Source organism: Acinonyx jubatus, chromosome B3, assembly GCF_027475565.1.
Source record: "Acinonyx jubatus isolate Ajub_Pintada_27869175 chromosome B3, VMU_Ajub_asm_v1.0, whole genome shotgun sequence".
NCBI classification, from domain to species: Eukaryota; Metazoa; Chordata; class Mammalia; order Carnivora; family Felidae; genus Acinonyx; species Acinonyx jubatus.
Genome location: NC_069386.1, coordinates 48,152,393 through 48,169,656, shown reverse-complemented (window position 1 = coordinate 48,169,656; position 17,264 = coordinate 48,152,393). Strand labels below are relative to the sequence as shown.

At 36.6% G+C, this 17,264-nt stretch overlaps 3 protein-coding genes across 10 annotated transcripts in view; 1 reads left to right on the top strand and 2 right to left on the bottom strand.

Moving 5' to 3' along the window:
- Positions 1-6,500, bottom strand: part of CCPG1 (cell cycle progression 1) — a 42,317-nt gene extending 35,817 nt beyond the window's left edge. For 4 of the 5 annotated variants that reach the window (XR_008299160.1, XR_008299161.1, XM_027067291.2 and 1 more), the window contains exon 1: positions 6,349-6,488. The gene's annotated coding sequence lies outside the window, so the exon portion shown is untranslated. Of the gene's footprint in view, positions 1-6,348 lie in introns of all 5 variants that reach the window. The other variant, XM_027067294.2, reaches the window with a different exon arrangement.
- A 38-nt stretch (positions 6,501-6,538) lies between these two features.
- Positions 6,539-14,790, top strand: PIERCE2 (piercer of microtubule wall 2). Its single transcript, XM_027067298.2, has 2 exons — positions 6,539-6,928; positions 13,287-14,790. The coding sequence occupies exons 1-2, from the start codon at positions 6,911-6,913 to the stop codon at positions 13,632-13,634; spliced, it is 366 nt and encodes a 121-aa protein (XP_026923099.1). The 5' UTR covers positions 6,539-6,910; the 3' UTR covers positions 13,635-14,790.
- A 114-nt stretch (positions 14,791-14,904) lies between these two features.
- The window catches only part of DNAAF4 (dynein axonemal assembly factor 4), a 70,662-nt gene continuing 68,302 nt past the window's right edge, over positions 14,905-17,264 (bottom strand). For all 4 annotated transcript variants that reach the window (XR_008299162.1, XR_008299163.1, XR_008299164.1 and 1 more), the window contains one exon: positions 14,905-16,900. The gene's annotated coding sequence lies outside the window, so the exon portion shown is untranslated. The remainder of the gene's footprint in view (positions 16,901-17,264) is intronic.

Below are 17,264 nucleotides of genomic sequence, written 5' to 3'. Positions count from 1 at the left end.
ACACAAAACCCAGAAATTGTAAAGGAAATTATATAAAAATATACACTTGTTTGCCAAAAGTAACAATATGTAAAAATGAATGATATACTGGGAAAATATCTGAGACATGTATGCAAGAGTTTTCAAAACACTTCAAGTGCACCAATAACCAATAAGAAAAAAGGTTAAAGCACTGCGTGGAAAATTTAGCAAGGAACATGCTCAAGCAATTTTTAAAACACATAAAGTAGTGTAAAAAGAGAAACAAGATTATTTTAATGCCTAACAAATTAACAAAGACTAAACAGGTTAGCAGGTTGGATAAGATATCGGGAAATAGGCATTGCACACAGGGGAAGTGTATACTGTTATCTTTCAGTGATGTTTTTAAATTTTAAAAGTAATCTCTACATCCCATGTGGGGCTTGAACTCATGATTCTGAGACCAAGAGCCACATCCTCTTCCAACTGAGCTAGCCAGGCACCCCTCCTTTCACTGATAGGCAGAAAACCTGTGACCCACCAATTCCATTTCATTTCCTATTTATTTCATTTCTAGGAATTTATCTGACAGAAATGCTAACATGAGTATGAAAATATATACACAAGGGGCACCTGGGTGGCTCAGTCAGTTAAGTCTCCAACTTTGGGTCAGGTCATAATCTCACAGTTGTGAGTTCCAGTTCCACATGGGGCTCTCTGCTGTCAGCACCAGGCTTGCTTTAGATCCTCTGTCCCCTCTGTCTCTCTGCCTCTCACCCACTTGTGTGCGCACATACACACAAGCTCTCTCTCAAAAATAAACATTTAAAAAATTGTTTAAAAATTAAAAATATATATATACACACGTGTAAGAATGGTTGACGGAGTAATTTTTACAATATAAAATTAGAAAGTAAAATGCCCACCAAGAATGAATTTATTAAAATTAAAATTTGTAGCATCTATAATTAACACAGCCAATAAAAGATCAAGTAGATCAACATGCCTTGGCATGGAGAGGTATCATTAAAAAAAGCGAGACAGAATAATATGTATAACAAAATGCTATTTATATTAACCTATGTGTGACATTAAAATTTCAGAGTATCTTTCAAATCTAAAAAAATTAAAATTATATGTAATATATCTGCTAAATTTTCAAAGACCATTATTACCTTTATAGTCAGCAGAAAATAAACACTTTTTTAAAATGAAAAGACAGGGGCGCCTGGGTGGCGCAGTCGGTTGAGCGTCCAACTTCAGCCAGGTCACGATCTCGCGGTCCGTGCGTTCGAGCCCCGCATCAGGCTCTGGGCTGATGGCTCAGGGTCTGGAGCCTGTTTCCGATTCTGTGTCTCCCTCTCTCTCTGCCCCTCCCCCGTTCATGCTCTGTCTCTCTCTGTCCCAAAAATAAATAAAAAACGCTGAAAAAAAAAAATGAAAAGACAAACCCAATTTTAAGCATAGTATATGACTGATACAAATCCAATCATCTTCTGGATGACCAGTTTCTTCAAAACAAGTTAAAGGGCTTAAGGGAGTCATAGAAAAATGTTTACTATCTGAGGTATGAGAAGTTTACTGTGGAAAACTGACACTAGAAAAGACAGCATTACTCAGGGCTTTGATGAGTCCACAGTGCAATAATTACACCATTAAGATGTGGGTCCTATGGCTGCCCTGACTCTTGGTTACTATATTCATCATGTGAGTGGATGCAAAGATAAACATAACCGATCTTTGTAAGTAACCCTCTCCTAGTTCTAATGGAATGGAATTTCATTTAAAACACTGAAATCTATCACTAAAAATAGGTATCTGGGAAAAACTCTAGAACAGAGTAGTAATTTCACATTATCCACATCCAAAAAGAGGCACCAACACTGTTATATATACAGCAGAGTACACATGATTAACCTTTGGATCTAGAAAATAAATTCTCTAAGAAGTGAATCAATACACAGTTTCTTCACAAATTTCCTTCTATGATGTAACAGGGAAACAAAAGCAACTACTGCCATATTCAAAGATAAAAGTATTCTATTTTTGCCTCAATCTAAAAGAAGCCACACCTTTGATAAAAAGTTTGAAATGGGGTAAACATTATGAATTCAAACTTCAAACACTATGATGAAATTAAGATGTCTGTTAGCATGTAAACATTCCCTTCACCAGTATTCTCATTCTAAGAAAAAAATCTGAGATTGTTATATCTTAATTCTGGAAGAGCCCAAAAGAGCCAATAAATACATAAACTTGACCAGGCTCCATACTCACTTGGGGACCATGAGCCTCTGGTGGCCCCTTTTTCCCTTTTATGAATAAATACATAAATAAAACTGTTGGGTTTTGTCTTTTTGTTCTCCTTTATTCTCAAATTTTTTAAAAAATAATTTATTTTTGCTTGTTAAAAAATATTCATCATATATCTATACTTTTTCTTTGTCCTAATTTTATGAAAAACAAAGGGATTTTACACTTTTCTTGTTTTCCATTTTAAAAAATATAGAATTAAATATACATCCATTGTTACTTTTTAGTAGTAATATTAGAAAATATTAGTAAAGATACTGAGTTATCAACTAATCATATAAACAGCTGTTACCAACCCAGGATACATAATGTATTTCTTTGCCTTTCACTTTCATATATATTTTACTTACAGTCCTTAAAAAGTTTCTAAAAGACTTTTTTGCTTTCATATTCTATATGTCCATCTTACTGAAGTTAATCTCAATGGTCAGATGCTATAATAGGCAGTGCTGATTTCCCAAGAAGGTGTCTAAGCTGTAAACTATTTCTGAAAGACCAAGGCTTACACATGCAATGTATCTCTCAGAGGACCTACAATTTCATATACACTGTAAGCTCACTGTTAGGAGCCTGTTATGAAATCAACTTAAACCAACATTTTAGAACATTAAACACATTTAGAACATTAAAAACATCCACTTCCTACTGTTAGAAGTTAGAATGATATGATGTGCAATTAAAAAAAAAAAATCAAAACCAAAATTAAAAGCCCAACCATAAAAGCACACTAAAGTTTCAGGACCTTTAATGCAGAAGAGTGCAAAGTCACAGTCAGGACAAGGGCCAGGTTTCCTTCAACCTAGAAAAAGCCAAAAGTTCTACCAAAATATCAAAGTAATACCCCATTTGACATTTTCCATCAAACTTCCCTGTCAAAAAATACATTATCACATTATCATCACACTTCAAATGCATAATATATTTTTATGTAAATGTTACTTTATGTAGACCAATAATACTATGCATGCATAGATCACTCTGCCACTTACAAAGTAATGTCTTTTTCATATCTGATTTAATCTTCACAAATACCCTAAGAAGTAATGCAACCAGCTATTATGTACAATGTACACAGGGAAACGAAAGAGATTCATAAATTATGTGCTCAACATTAAACATCCTGACTCCCAATCCAATGCTCTTTTTACATGTCATCACATTGGTAACATGAACTAGAGGTTTTAGGGTTGTGATTTATGGACAAACACTAAAGAAAAATTAGCTTTCTGATTTACTGTAATGAAGGAGGAAAATCTTTGACTCACTTTACTCATTTTTTAATACTTCCTTCAGAAAACCCTACTGGCCCTTCTTTAAACACACACCAGAAGCCCTTTTTTAAAAAAAGAAAATCCCTAAACTTACCAGTTAAATGCAATCCTTCTCACATTATAGGGCTAAGTTTCATCTTAGAACTCAAACTGTAAACTTTTTTCAAGTTTATCTGATGCAATACATTGGACATATCCTTTGAAACACATTCATATCTCTAAATTGTTTTAATCTAGTCAAAACTGTAAAACTGCCACAAGGAAGTTCTTGAAAATAGAAGTTATCACATACATTATGGCAACTTCCTCACCTAACCACACATAACATGCAAACAATCCAGCCTCTAGTAGTTCTGCATTGTTAGATGAGTCTGCATTTTCTGTTTTAAGATATCCTGGGCTTAACAGGCCTTGCTGCTGTGTTCATGTTCTTTACATGTCAGAAACTACTGCTCTAGGATCTTAGCAGTTCATACTCACCTAGCTTTTTTAAATGTTTATTTAACTTGGATAAGAATACAACTACACAGCCTAGACTACAGTACCGTGGAAGCAGTTAGTAACTCAAACATGTTAATCAATTATGTTTCTTATGTCCAGTACATGGACCCAAATATCTAGTAAGATATTGAGGCAACACAATACACAAAATATACAAAATTAAAAAGTACAAAATAGTGAAAAGGATTTGGAATTTGAGGAGGAAGCAAAGCTCCAAAGAACAATCTAAGGAAATAAAATATGACTACTATAGCTTGAAAAACAAAAAGCTTTAGAATGGAGCTTTTATTAACAGTTAATGGACACTTGGAGTTGAGGTTAAATCTCAATTTTTCAGGACTGATCATTGCAAACATAGAATATTCCTATAGAAGACCAATGTGACCCTTTCCTTATGACAGAAAACCAAATGTGGGCTAAATAATGTGCTTCTTATCCATGCATAACAGACATATCCATAATAGAAAATAAAACAAAAGTAAGCATAATCCAAAATATCAGACATATTATACATGGTACTCAAAGTGATTCAATGAAAACAAGCTTTAAAAGCCCACATTTTGTTACTGTTTAACTTCTTTATTTCCACTGGCAAATGCTTACAAATTATAAATTCAAATTTTCCCTATCTCCAGATCTTTTCAGATTAGTATGCCCATCTTTTGTCACCTGATAGATTTACAGGAATAATCAAGATTGTACTGCCTTAACGCAAGACTAAGCACTTCTGTCGTTGATTTTATTGTAAAAAATGAAAACAGATTTAAAAAAAAAAGATGACATGTACAAATAATAAGAATTATTGTCATATGTGAGGGGTTTTTTTCCTTTTAATCCACCTAACGCCCCTTCTGCACAAATAATTTACATTCAAATTGTTACTCATATAGTCTGTGGATGCAATAGCAGGAGCTTTGTGTATGTTTTTTGTTGTTGTTTATTTGCTTTTTAAAGTAATGTTTAAAAGGTTAACTGGAATTGCTGCTTAATTAATTTCTTTTCCATAGAAAATTTGGAAAATACCAGAAAGTATAAAGAAAAAGTCATTTGTAGTTTCACCATCTACTCACTTTTACAACTATCCTTTGAGCTTATTTCTGATCACTTCTAGCTTTACAGTTTACACAATTAGAATTATACTATTTTCTAACCTGTTTTCATTTAAAAAGTAGTATTTCCCACATCCCTGAATATTATGAGTATGATTTTTTAATTGCTTCTTTAATTAGAATCCTTTTCTTAGTGTAAAGGGTTAAAAATTATGCTTAAAATAATACCTTACTCCCGTCCTTCAACTTTACGATGAGAGCTCAGCAAAGAATAGTAAACCATTCACACTAGCGTTTAAGGTGGGATAAATTAGATCCCTCTGAGAAATGTGGGACCTAATAAGATTCAAACCTTAAACTATGAAGCACTAACAAGGATTTCAAGCGTTATCCAATGGATGTAACCTTAGCGGAGGAGGCAAATCTAAAATTCGCAGGACTCAAGTAGTTACCTTTCTTGATACAAGAGAGCCCCACGTCGTTTCTACATAAAGCAATTGTGAAGCAGTGCAAATTTCACCCACTCAACAAAGTACCCTAATTGACTGAGTTCATTAAAATTGGCGCTCCCAATGGCAGAGCTGGATTCATTAAACAGAGATAAATATGTAACGCATACAAGGAATTGTGTGGACAGCTGCTACAGGGGAGTTATCCATTAGGAAGACCATACTACAGTGGGTTGGTGGATGGGGAAGAGGGTAAGAAAGGATATCTGACCACTGTCAGCCTGGAGTATAAGCAGAAATCTCAGCCGCATTATTTAATATTTAATCTTTCTATTCCTGGCATCACGGGGCTCAAACGTCACCAAAAAAAATGGACCGAATGAAAAACCCTGCCGGGTGACGCACGTAACATCTTACCATATGGATGCTCAACAATCAAGACCTAGAAGCGCCCCAAGCCAGCCCGGTGAAGGAAGGAGTGTCCCCCGGGTTATAAACTACCCCACGCCCCGGACACGCCGTTCGGGTCTGCCAGCGGGCATCTGAGGCTGCAGGACCTCGCCACCCGACGCCTCAAAGGCCGGCTCAGGCCCGGGGGGCTGCGGACTCGCGTTCCGGGACCACGCGAGCGCCTGCACACACCAGGCTCCAGGAGTCGGCCCCCGCCGGAGCAGACCCCAGTCCGAGCAGCCCCAGCCTCACAGAAGACCCCGCCTCTGCCTCCGGCAGAAGAGGGTGCTGGTCAGGGCCCGGACCGGTGGCCGCTACTCCTCTCCCGGGGTCCCAATCCGCCCAGGGCCGTACCTGAACGAGCAGTGCCACCTCTGCCCGACTGCGCTGACTGTCGCGGTGGCGGCGGTCACAGCTCCGAGCACAGTGACGCCTCTCTTAAAAACAACAACCTGCTCGCAGGCGTCCGCAGCCGGGAGGTGGTGGCCGGCGGAGCGACGCAACGCATGCCGGGACTCGTAGTCCCGCCTGCTCCTCATGTCGGGCGCCGGAGGAGAGAAGAACTACGACTCCCGAAGAGAAGTGCAGCCCGCCGCTGCCAGGCTGCAGGAAGCTAGGCGGGGCAGCAGCGATCCTCACAACATCCGGGCCCTGGCGCTGGAGAGGCGCCGCGGCCGGTTGCTAAGGAGACGGGCTTCTCTTACCACTCTAAAGGATTCGCGGTTTCACCCCGAGAGCTACTCCCTGGATTAGGCGGATTAGTCGGTACATATTGATTCAGCCAGCGGATCACGTTCTCTTCGCTGCTTTAACTGGATGTAGTAAAAGGCCGCGTCCCCTGGATGCTCGCTGGTCTTCTTACCATCCGCTGCGGGGAAAGACTACGTTTGCCGAAAAAATAAGGAAGATACCGAGAATGACCGAGTACGACTGGGTGGGTTTGGGCAGAGGGCTGAATGTTTTTGACGGCTGGTACTCCTTGCTGTAAATTTGAGCATCGCCCCCCCCGCCCCCTCCCCCCCCCCAAAAAAAACACCTTTTTAGGCAACCACTGGGCTATACAGATGTAATTGTGCATTGCATTGAGCCAGAATTGCCTCTGAAAATATAAAAATGATTGGGGATGGTATGCAACTCGTACCCCATTGCAAACTGTGCGGTGATGGCTGTAAATGAGAAAAATGTACCTTGTTAATTTTACATTCTTACACTGTGCCTTGTTCAAAAGGGATAAGACCAAAAAAAGGATATGTTGCCCTTGTATTTACTGTTGGTGGAAGCAGTAGAAAGTTAAGGTTTAAGGTTAAAGTTAAGGTTTTGTCCCTCAATTGTGGCAAAAAAAAAAAAAAAAAAAAAAAAAAAAAAAAGATTAACACGGGAGATGATGGGCCTGGGCAGAAAGAAAAAGGTACCCCAAAATTTGACTTTTGGAGGGTTTTTTTATTCGTTTGCTTTTGGTGTTGCTCTAGTTAACATCACTTGTGACACAACACCAAAAAAGAAAACACAAATTTTAATTTGACAATTACAGCTTCCATAAAGGGCATTTTCATTATCTCAATGACTTATTCTTATTTATCTTTTTTTAAATGTGCATGTGTTTATAATGAAGAACTTTGAAAAGTCACAGTGGCTTGACTTTCTGTAATTCCAGGGGAGACTGAAAAGTACATTAGTGAGAAAGCTAATATCTATCTATAGATTTTTATTCTTTTCAAGGCAATTTCACAGTGTAATTTTAAGACAATTTTAGAAAAATCATTTACAATTTTAATTAACCTTTTTATCCTTAAGTAATATTTGCTGTGTAACCTGGCAGAGCATTTAAAATAATCCTTTTGTTATTTTTTGTATGAGGCTGTATGTTTTTAATTGTATCTAGTTTGAACTCTATATTTTAAGAATATCAGATTTGAAGAGGGTGAAACCCAAATAAGAAAACTACAGTGAGGCCATGAATAAAGTAAAAGCCATGAATGTTTTTTTTTTTTTTTAAGATTATGTATTTATTTTTGAGAAAGAGACAGCAGGGAATGGGCAGAGAGAGAGAGAGGAAGAGACAGAATCCCAAGCAGGCTCCACACTGTCAGCGCAGAGCCTGACTTGGGGCTTGATCTCACAAATGTGATCATGACCTGAGCAGAGATCAAGAGTCAGTTGCTTAGACTGATTAAGAGTCAGAGGTCAAGAGTCAGACTGAGCCACCCACGCACCCCTTGAGTATTTTGTTTCTAAGTCTATAAACATTTGTTAATTATCCTGGAAGTCTAAAAACATTTAGGTAGACACTTAACATTTCCAGATTGTGTGGTACAAATTATGCCAACAAAGTTTGTCTCCTAGTTTGACTGGATTTGGCTTTCTGTATTATATTTCGGGCCAATGATCAGAATTTAGTAGCAGGTGATTTGATGAAAGAGTACTCTGTGACTGAGGTTGCTATGGGCAACCTGACTGGGTGTCCATAAAGTATATTAGGGTTGCTACTGTTTCCTACAAGTTACAGGGCAGCCGCCTTCCAACTAAGAAGCTTTTCCTGTGCTCCAGAAACCTACACACTTTTTTAAAAAAAATGTTTTTAAATTCATTTATTTATTTTAAGAGAGAGCAAGCATGAGCAAAGGAGGGGAAGAGAGGAGGAGAGAGAGAATCCCAAGCAGGCTCCACACAGTCAGCATAGTGCTCGCCTTGGGGCTCGAACCCATGAACCAGGAGATCATGACCTGAGCTGAAATCAAGAGTCAGAGGTTTAACCAAGTGAGACACCCAGGCACCCCCAGGAACCTACACATTTTGAGAAAAGCTGACCTGTTGAGATACCATAGGATTCTGGTGACTTGCTATTATCCAGTCTACTGTGATATTTTTAAAGAACACTAATAGGCAGAGTCACAAAGAATAAGTAGCAAGATCTGATGAGGTCTACTTCTAGGCTTGCCAGCTTCCTACAAGATTATGAATATACTAGGGTACCTGGGTGGCCTAGTCAGTTGAACATCCGACTCTGACTCTTGATTTCAGCTCAGGTCATGATCTTATGGTTCATGAGATCGAGCCCCTCATGGGGCTCTGTGCTGACAGAGTGGAGCCTGCTTGGGATTCTCCTTCTCTCTGCCCCTCTCCTGGGATTCTCTCTCTCTCTCAAAAAAATTATGAATATGAAGTATTAGTAAACTGTACTATACAGTTTATATATACTATACAGAAATGCAGAATCTCTGCCCTACCCCAGACCTGAGTCAGAATCTACTGTTTAACCAAATTCCTGTGTATTTCATATGTACATAAAAGTTAAGAGAAGGACTGTACAATGTAGTGTTATTAACCTGTAAACTTTAGAACTGAATTCTGGAACATCATCCATATGCACTGAGGTATATATGAAAGAAATGATGAAAACTGATTCCATTTATATCACTTCAATTGTATTTCATTTTATCTCCATAACCACAGGAACTATGGCAATTTTGTTTTGTTTTTTATTAATTTATAGATGATACATAAACAATCTCCTATTTAACACAACCTTTAAAAATCAGAGTTACAGTACCCTGTCAACTACCATGAAGTTATTTAGATATAATAATGTAACTTCCTATCTGGAAGGATTTAGATCTTACATGTTCCAGAAGCTGCCAAATATTTTTATTTTTATATTTTTAAACTACCAAAATTTTTTGCCTATTTAGATACCACACAGAACATACTTATTAACTTATTATAACATTAACTTGTCACAAATAAAGGGCTTTATCATGAGTAAATATGCATATCCCTTTATGCTTTTTGAATAACAAAATCACTTAGATCTGTTAAAAAGAAAACCTGGGGCCAAGGTGGAATCACTTGCCCCCAGGATAGCAAACCAAGACTTAATTGCAGTTTAAGCCATTCCACAAGAGGAATTTAAAACTAATCAATCTGGAATTTTATAGTCAGCACCAATCAGGTGATCTGTCACCTTGGCTCACCCTCTCCCTCCCCCAAAGGAAAATGAGGTAATGTGCATGATAAAACCCTCTGTCCTTTCCCCTAAAGAAAGGTGACCTTGCCTGAAACAATCTTTTCTTTTGCTAGTAACTTATCCTTCCTATGAAAACCTTCCATTTTGTACCACTCCTCAGAGCTACCCACCACTTACTTGATGGGATGCTACCTGATTCATGAATTGCTTAATAAAGCCAATTAGATCTTCAAATTTACTTTGTTGAATTTTGTTTTTTAACAGTTGCTATTGCTACATTTGGAGGGTCCTGATATCTGAGTCCTTAGATTAGAAAACAACCATCTAATCCAGCTCCTTCATTTTATATCTATAGACAAGGAACTTGAATCCTTATAAAATAATTTCATCAGTCATCTAGCTATTAGTGCTAACATCAGAACACAGAACTGGTGACACCTAAGAGGTGCTCTTTACAACTCTTAAAGCAGAAGGTACACAAGTAGCAAGTTTCCCAACTAGTCTGTTGGGAAATAAGCCATGCAGGTATGATTATGGCCCTCTCTCTACCCACACTCCTTTGTCTATCTCCCAGAGGCCTCTTTAACTCCTCACTATGGCTTAGCCACAACTTTCATAACATCATCTAGGGATCAGAAGCTTAAGCATCTCCTGGGACTTTGTTAGAAATGCAGAATCTTTGCCCTACCCCAGACGTGAGTCAGAATCTACTGTTTAACTAGATTCCTGTGTATTTCATATGTACATAAAAGTAAGAGAAGGACTGTACAAGAGAACACTACTATGGATAAAGGACTTCTAGTTTCAGATAACTTCTCCATGTTATTAGTAGGTAGTAAAGCACTACTAAGATTTTGTTCCTGATGAGACAAGAAAGAAGCAGGCCTTAAAGGTGGCTGGGTCAGTAGTAGCTGGAGGTTCCAATGAGATAAATATTCATAAAATAACGGTCTAATTCCCAAGAACTGAGCAATGAAGTTTTTCTGAGGCCAAATATTAAAGTCTTTCAGCTCAAGATACCAAGACAATAGAACAATAACCAAACACTTCAGACCTTTGTCAATTACAGTATCAGTCTTTAAAAAAATGAATAGTTAACCTGGAGAACTTAAGAAGAAAAAAAAAAGACCAGCAATTTCATTTCTAACACCTATGTTTGCAACAGGGAAATTTACAGTAAGAAAAAGGCTTTTCCCTTTATTCAAATACAGCAGCAAAACAAGTGCTCTTGGATTGGATTTTCAGGAAGACCCAAGAGTTCTCAAAATTATTTAAAGAAGCTCTTCTGAAAAGTTACTTTGCCTTATGAATGTCATTAAAACAGGCACAGCATGAGAACATAGTATACTACTTTGTGATACTACCTCATTTTATAAACTATAAATTTACAAACTTTACAAGTTCTGTGGGATAAATGGAGTCATTAGATGATAATTAAAAGAACAAATAATCCAGGCTCTCTTATTTTATAAGCAGGAAACTGAAGCATAGAGAATCAGACTTACCCAGGTTCTCACGTTCCTGGCAAGTCCAGGAGGCCAGACCCAGCATTCCAGTGCTCTTTTCACTAAACTTGATTCAGATTTTTAAATCCCTTATTCACAGAAAAATACTTCCAAAAAGTTTATTAAGGGCTCTCTTCAAGTAGAACATTAATAGTTGACTGAAAAGTTGATTGAATATGATTTATAGTACTGTTACATAAAAAGGTAGCTTTTAAGGATGTTATTATGAGGAAAAGATTTTAACTCAGGTTAATTTCAACTTGTAGCGCCTTTTTATTTTTCAAGATTATAACCAGTCACAAGTACATCTATTTTTTTAATGTTTATTTATTTTGACGATCACTTCACATAATTAAGGTTATTTTTGTGGCAAGAACATTTAAAATCTCTCTTACCAATTTTCAAGTATATAATATAGTAATGTTAACTATACTCACCATTCTGTAATTAGATCCCCTGAACTTATCCCTCTTATAACTGGAAGTTTGTACTCTTTGACCAATATCTCTCCATTTTCCCCCATCACCCATCCCCTGGCAATCACTATTCTGTTGCAATCAGTTTGACCTTTTTATTTTTAAAAAAAATTTTAAGGTTTATTTTTGAGAGAGAGATAGCAAGCAGGGGAGGGGAGAGGAGAAGAAAGAATCCCAAGCAGACTCCATGTGGTCAGCACAGACTCCGATGTGGGGCTTGGACTCATGAACCGTGAGTTCACGACCTGAGCCCAAGTCAGCCCTCAACCAACTTAGCCACCCAGGCACCCCTCAATGAGTTTGACTTTTCTAAACTTTTAGATTAATATATATGTGACAATCTAGTATTCTTTATCTGACTTAGTTCATTTAGCATAATGGCTTCCACGTTGTCCGAAATGGCAGGATTCCAAATCCTTCCTTTTAATGGCTGATTAATATTCATGTGTGTATGTATACATGAGAGTATAGTATACTACATCTTTAGCCATTCATGCATTAATGGGACACTTAAGATTGTTCCCATTTCTTGGCTATCGTGAATAGTGCTGCAATGACCATGGGAGTGCAAATATCTCCTCAAGATAGTGCTTTCACTTCTTTTGGATATATAACCAGAACTGGGATTGCCGGGTCACATGTTAATTCAATTTTTAATTTTTTGAGGAACCTCCATACTATTTTCTATAGTGGCTACACCAATTTACATTCTTACCAATAGTGCACAAGGGTTCCCTATTCTTCACATCCTCTCCAATATTGTCCAATATTTTTGACACTAGCCATTCTAACAGTGAGGTGGTATCTCATTGTGGTTTTAATTTGCATTTCTTTGATGATTAATGATGTTGAACACCTCTTCAAGTACCTGGTGGCCATCTGTGTGTTTTATGTGTGAAAAATGTCTATTTAGATCATCTTCTCATTTTTTAATCAGATTCTCTTTTGCTATTGAGTTGTATGAGTTCCTTGTATATTTTGGATATTAACCCCTTATCAACATGGTTTGCAAATATTTTCTCCAATTCTGTAGGTTGTCTGTTCATTCTGTTGCTTCTTTTGCTATGCAGAAGCTTCTTAGTTTGATGCGTTGTCATTTGTTAGTTTTGCTTTTGTTGCTTATGCTTTTGACGTCATATCTAAAAACTCTGCCAAGACCTAAATCAGAGCTTTTCCCCTGTGTTCTTTTCTGGGAGTTTTATGGTTTTAGGTCATACATTTAAGTCTTTCATTTTGAGTTAATTTTTATGAGTGGTATAAGACACTATTGTGTTAAGTTTAATTTTGGTGGGGTTTTTTCCCCCAAAATTTTATAATTGACAATAATTTTATATCTTTATATTTTAGGACAAGAAAAGTGCTTCAGCTTCAAATTCAGACACAGAAATGAAACCTGAACAACTTCCCCCTTGTGTGAACCCTGGAAATCCTGTGTTTTCATGTATGTTGGACCCAAAGACACTCCATACAGCTACCTCACTATCAAAACCTAAGATGATTATGTATAAAACCAGTTCAAGTAATTATGGTGAATTTTTACCTATGCCACAGTTTTTTCCCTGCAATTATAGTCCAAAGGAACAAGTATTTTCAAGCCATATCAGAGCTACTGGATTTTATCAAAATAATACTCTAAACACTGCACCTGACAGAACCAGAACCCTTGATTTTCCTAATTTTCAACACACTCTATGAAAATATATTCTTGTGTATATTTAAGAGAAAATATACTCAGGAAAAGTGAGTTCTAAATCTAAGGCTAGAATACCAAATTTGGACTAGAAAAGCATTTGAATTAGTTAAAAGAAAACTTTTAAGAAATAAAGCATTTGAACTGATAACTGAATGACAGTGACTTCTTCTTAAATTAAAATGTGTTCAAAATAGAATAAAAGGTGGATGCGTTTTAGTACAAAATAGAATAAAAAGTAGACACATTTAGTACATTATTTAGTACATATTCTCCAAAAGTTTCAAAAGGCTTTAAGGATCTCACGTGTCCACTGAATATATTTAACAAGACAAAGGAACACAGGAGCACTAAGAAAAAAAATTGAATTAAGGAAGACTGACCAGTAATTTCCCAGTTTTCTGTTATTTCAACTAATGGCTTAGAACCTGGGGGAATGAATGTTAGTTTCCACTGCTCTGCTGGTAGAAGAGAGGACCTGCTATTCATTCATTCATTTGGCACGTATTTATAGAACACTTGCTAATGACAGTCACTAATGCAAATGGAACACAGAAATAAAAGACAGTACCTTTATTGTTTCAATGAGTAATATTTTAGGGGAATGAGATTAGCAAATCAATAAAATGTGATAATTTATGTAAATTTTGCAAAAGGTCTTTCAGACACAAAGACAGAATTGCTCAAATTGAGACCAAGGACATCAGGAGAAGCATCCTGGAAAAGGTAAAACCAAATCAAAGGAAAGATCAGTAGAGGAAGAAGAAGCAATACGTAGAAGTACAAAGATGTAAGAGATGCAATACTTTTTTATAAACGCAAATAATTTGATATATCCTTAACACAGTGTAAGCAGTGGTGGATGACACACTATTCTTTAAACTATGTAATTCCACTATATACAGAGATTTATTTATTTCAGCTGCCATCTGTTGAAACCACACTTGAGTCTGAGTACCTTTAATGAAAAAAATCACGGCTCTTATGTTTCCCTATTAGTGTCAGATTCAGGATATTAACATCAATTAAAAAATAATCTTGAGTTGCTAGGGGATCAGAAATTTGTATCTTCTATTCATAAAAAAAAGGTTTGATGTGAGAAAATAGTTCAAACTCTGCCTCATAAGATTTTTCCAAACACCTCAAAACTTATTTGATAATGACATAAAAAGAAAAATTAGTTTTGTTCACCTCCTCTAAAACACCAAAAATCAGGGCATTGCACAAGATATTGAGGTGAATACTGCAAATTTAAAAAAAACTTGAGTTTAGTTGCCTTTTCTCCACAAAATCTATACAACCTATTTTCCCCCTTCACTGTAGGTACTCAATTTGTGGCAAGTGAAGTCAATTTTTTAAAATTTAGAATCTATATATTAACCTAAAGATTCTTACTATAGTAGGTGGTTAGGCCCTTTTTTGTTTGTTGCTAAAATTCTCAGGTAGGATGAGTATCTCAGAATCAAGCACATTGTCTGGAATAGCCACTATATAGTCATTTAGTGCCTGTTAAAGTCCAGGGATTTTCTAGGCACTAAGAGCATGTCCTCATGGAGCTTAGATTCTGGTAAATTCCAGCAGGGAAAAAGAGACCAAAAAACATATGTATAGAGGGGTGCCTGGGTGGCTCAGTAGGTTAAGTGGCCGAGTCTTGATTTCGGGTCAGGTCATGATCTAATGGTTCATGAGTTTGAGCCCCATGTTGGGCTCTGTGTTGACAGTATGGAGCCTGCCTGGGATTCGTTCTCTCTCTCTCTCAGAATAAGTAAATGCTCTCAAAAAAAAGTATAGATATATATGTAAGTACATATATATATAGGCATATATTTACATTTACATACATGTATAAATGTACATATATAAATGATGTATACATAGTTACACATAAATATTTATGTATGCCTATAAATATATATAAAATATGCCAAGTGATAAATGTTATGGGGAAAAAAATAAAATAGGGTTGGGGGAAAGGGAGTGCTTAAGCAAGGAGTTATTTTTGGTAGACTGGTCTGGGAAGGTCTCTGATAAGTTGATGTCTGACCAAACCCCTGAAGGAAGTGAAGAGAATCTCTGGGGAAAGTAGAGCTGTTGTGAGACAACTGAACATGTAGTCTGGAGTTCAAGGGAGAAGCCCATGTTGAATATAATCAATCTGAACAACATCCACATGAAGATATTATTTCAAATCATGAGGCCAGATAAGACTATAAAGTATTCATAGAAAAGAGACCAAAGGACTAAACTCTAGGGAACTCCAACATTTAGAAATCATGGGAATGAATATAAATAAACAAATGAGATCAAGAAGTAATTAGTGAAAGAGGAAGAAATTAGCAAACTGATGCCCAAAAGCCAAGTAAAGAATTTGTTTCAAGAGGCCAGCTGTGTGAAATTATCTTGAGAGGTAACACATGGATTGAGATCTGAAGGTACAAATAGGCCATGCAGAGAACATTAGTCACCTCAAGGAGAAGTGTTTTAGTGAGGTCACAGAAAGGAAAACTTTAATGGAATAGGTTTAAGAAAAAATGGAAGTGGTACTTTTTAGTAGTTTTGCTGTACACTGAACAGAGAAATAGACTGGAAGCCGGAAGTAGACATATGGGGCCAAAGGTTATTTCTTAAAAGATAGGATAATATAGCCTATTTGTATTCTGATGGGATCACTTTTTGTGAACTACTGACCTGCACTAATCAGCTCTAAAGATAAAATGTAGTTGAAGACAACTACAGAGTAATGTTTCTTTAATATAGACTAAAAAAACTAAACTGTATAAAATCAAAAGCATGGATAGACAATATACAGAATTATTCACCAGCTTATAGTATATTTAGAATCTGGATACAAACAACTTAAAAGAAGCTTTAGAGTTTGGACTGTGAAATTCACCACTTTGTGAGATATACAACATAAAGCAATACATTTTTGGAATATGCTAAAATGTAAGTAAGTAAACAAATACACAAATTTGTAACTTACTTTACAAATAAGTAAACAAACACAAACGAGTTTGTAATTTTTCCAAAAAGAAGGATTTCATTTCAGAAAACAGTTTGAACAACTCATTCTTGTAGAAAATATTTAAACACATTAGATAAAAAATTCAGAGGGGCCCGTGCGTGGCTAAGTAGGTTAAGCATTGGACTCTTGATTTTGGCTCCAGTCATGGTCTCGTGGTTGTGAGATGAACCCCACATCAGGCTCTGTGCTGAGCAGGAAGCCTGCTTGGGATCCTCTCTCTCCCTCTCTCTCTGCCCCTCCCTGGCTCTGAAAAAACAAAAACAAAAACTCATATACTTTAGGCAAACTTTCCTACCTTTATATGATTATCAGAATTGTTGACATTTCACTCCCATTTCTTGACTCATCATTACTGCAAATACAGCATGAGCTCTCAGCTTCAAATAATACGAAGTTTATCTTCCCATAGTAATATTTTATCAGTGAGTTTAGGTCTGCCTCTCTTTTAGCTATAAACTAAAAGACTATCAGAAATCTAGTTTACCCCATCAAAAATCTAATAAATATATTTGAACAAATAAGTTGATTGGTTTTTATTATGTATAATAGCTAAAAATTATTGAGTTTACTATTTCTATTATTGTACTGTGTTTTTTTTTTGTTGTTTACT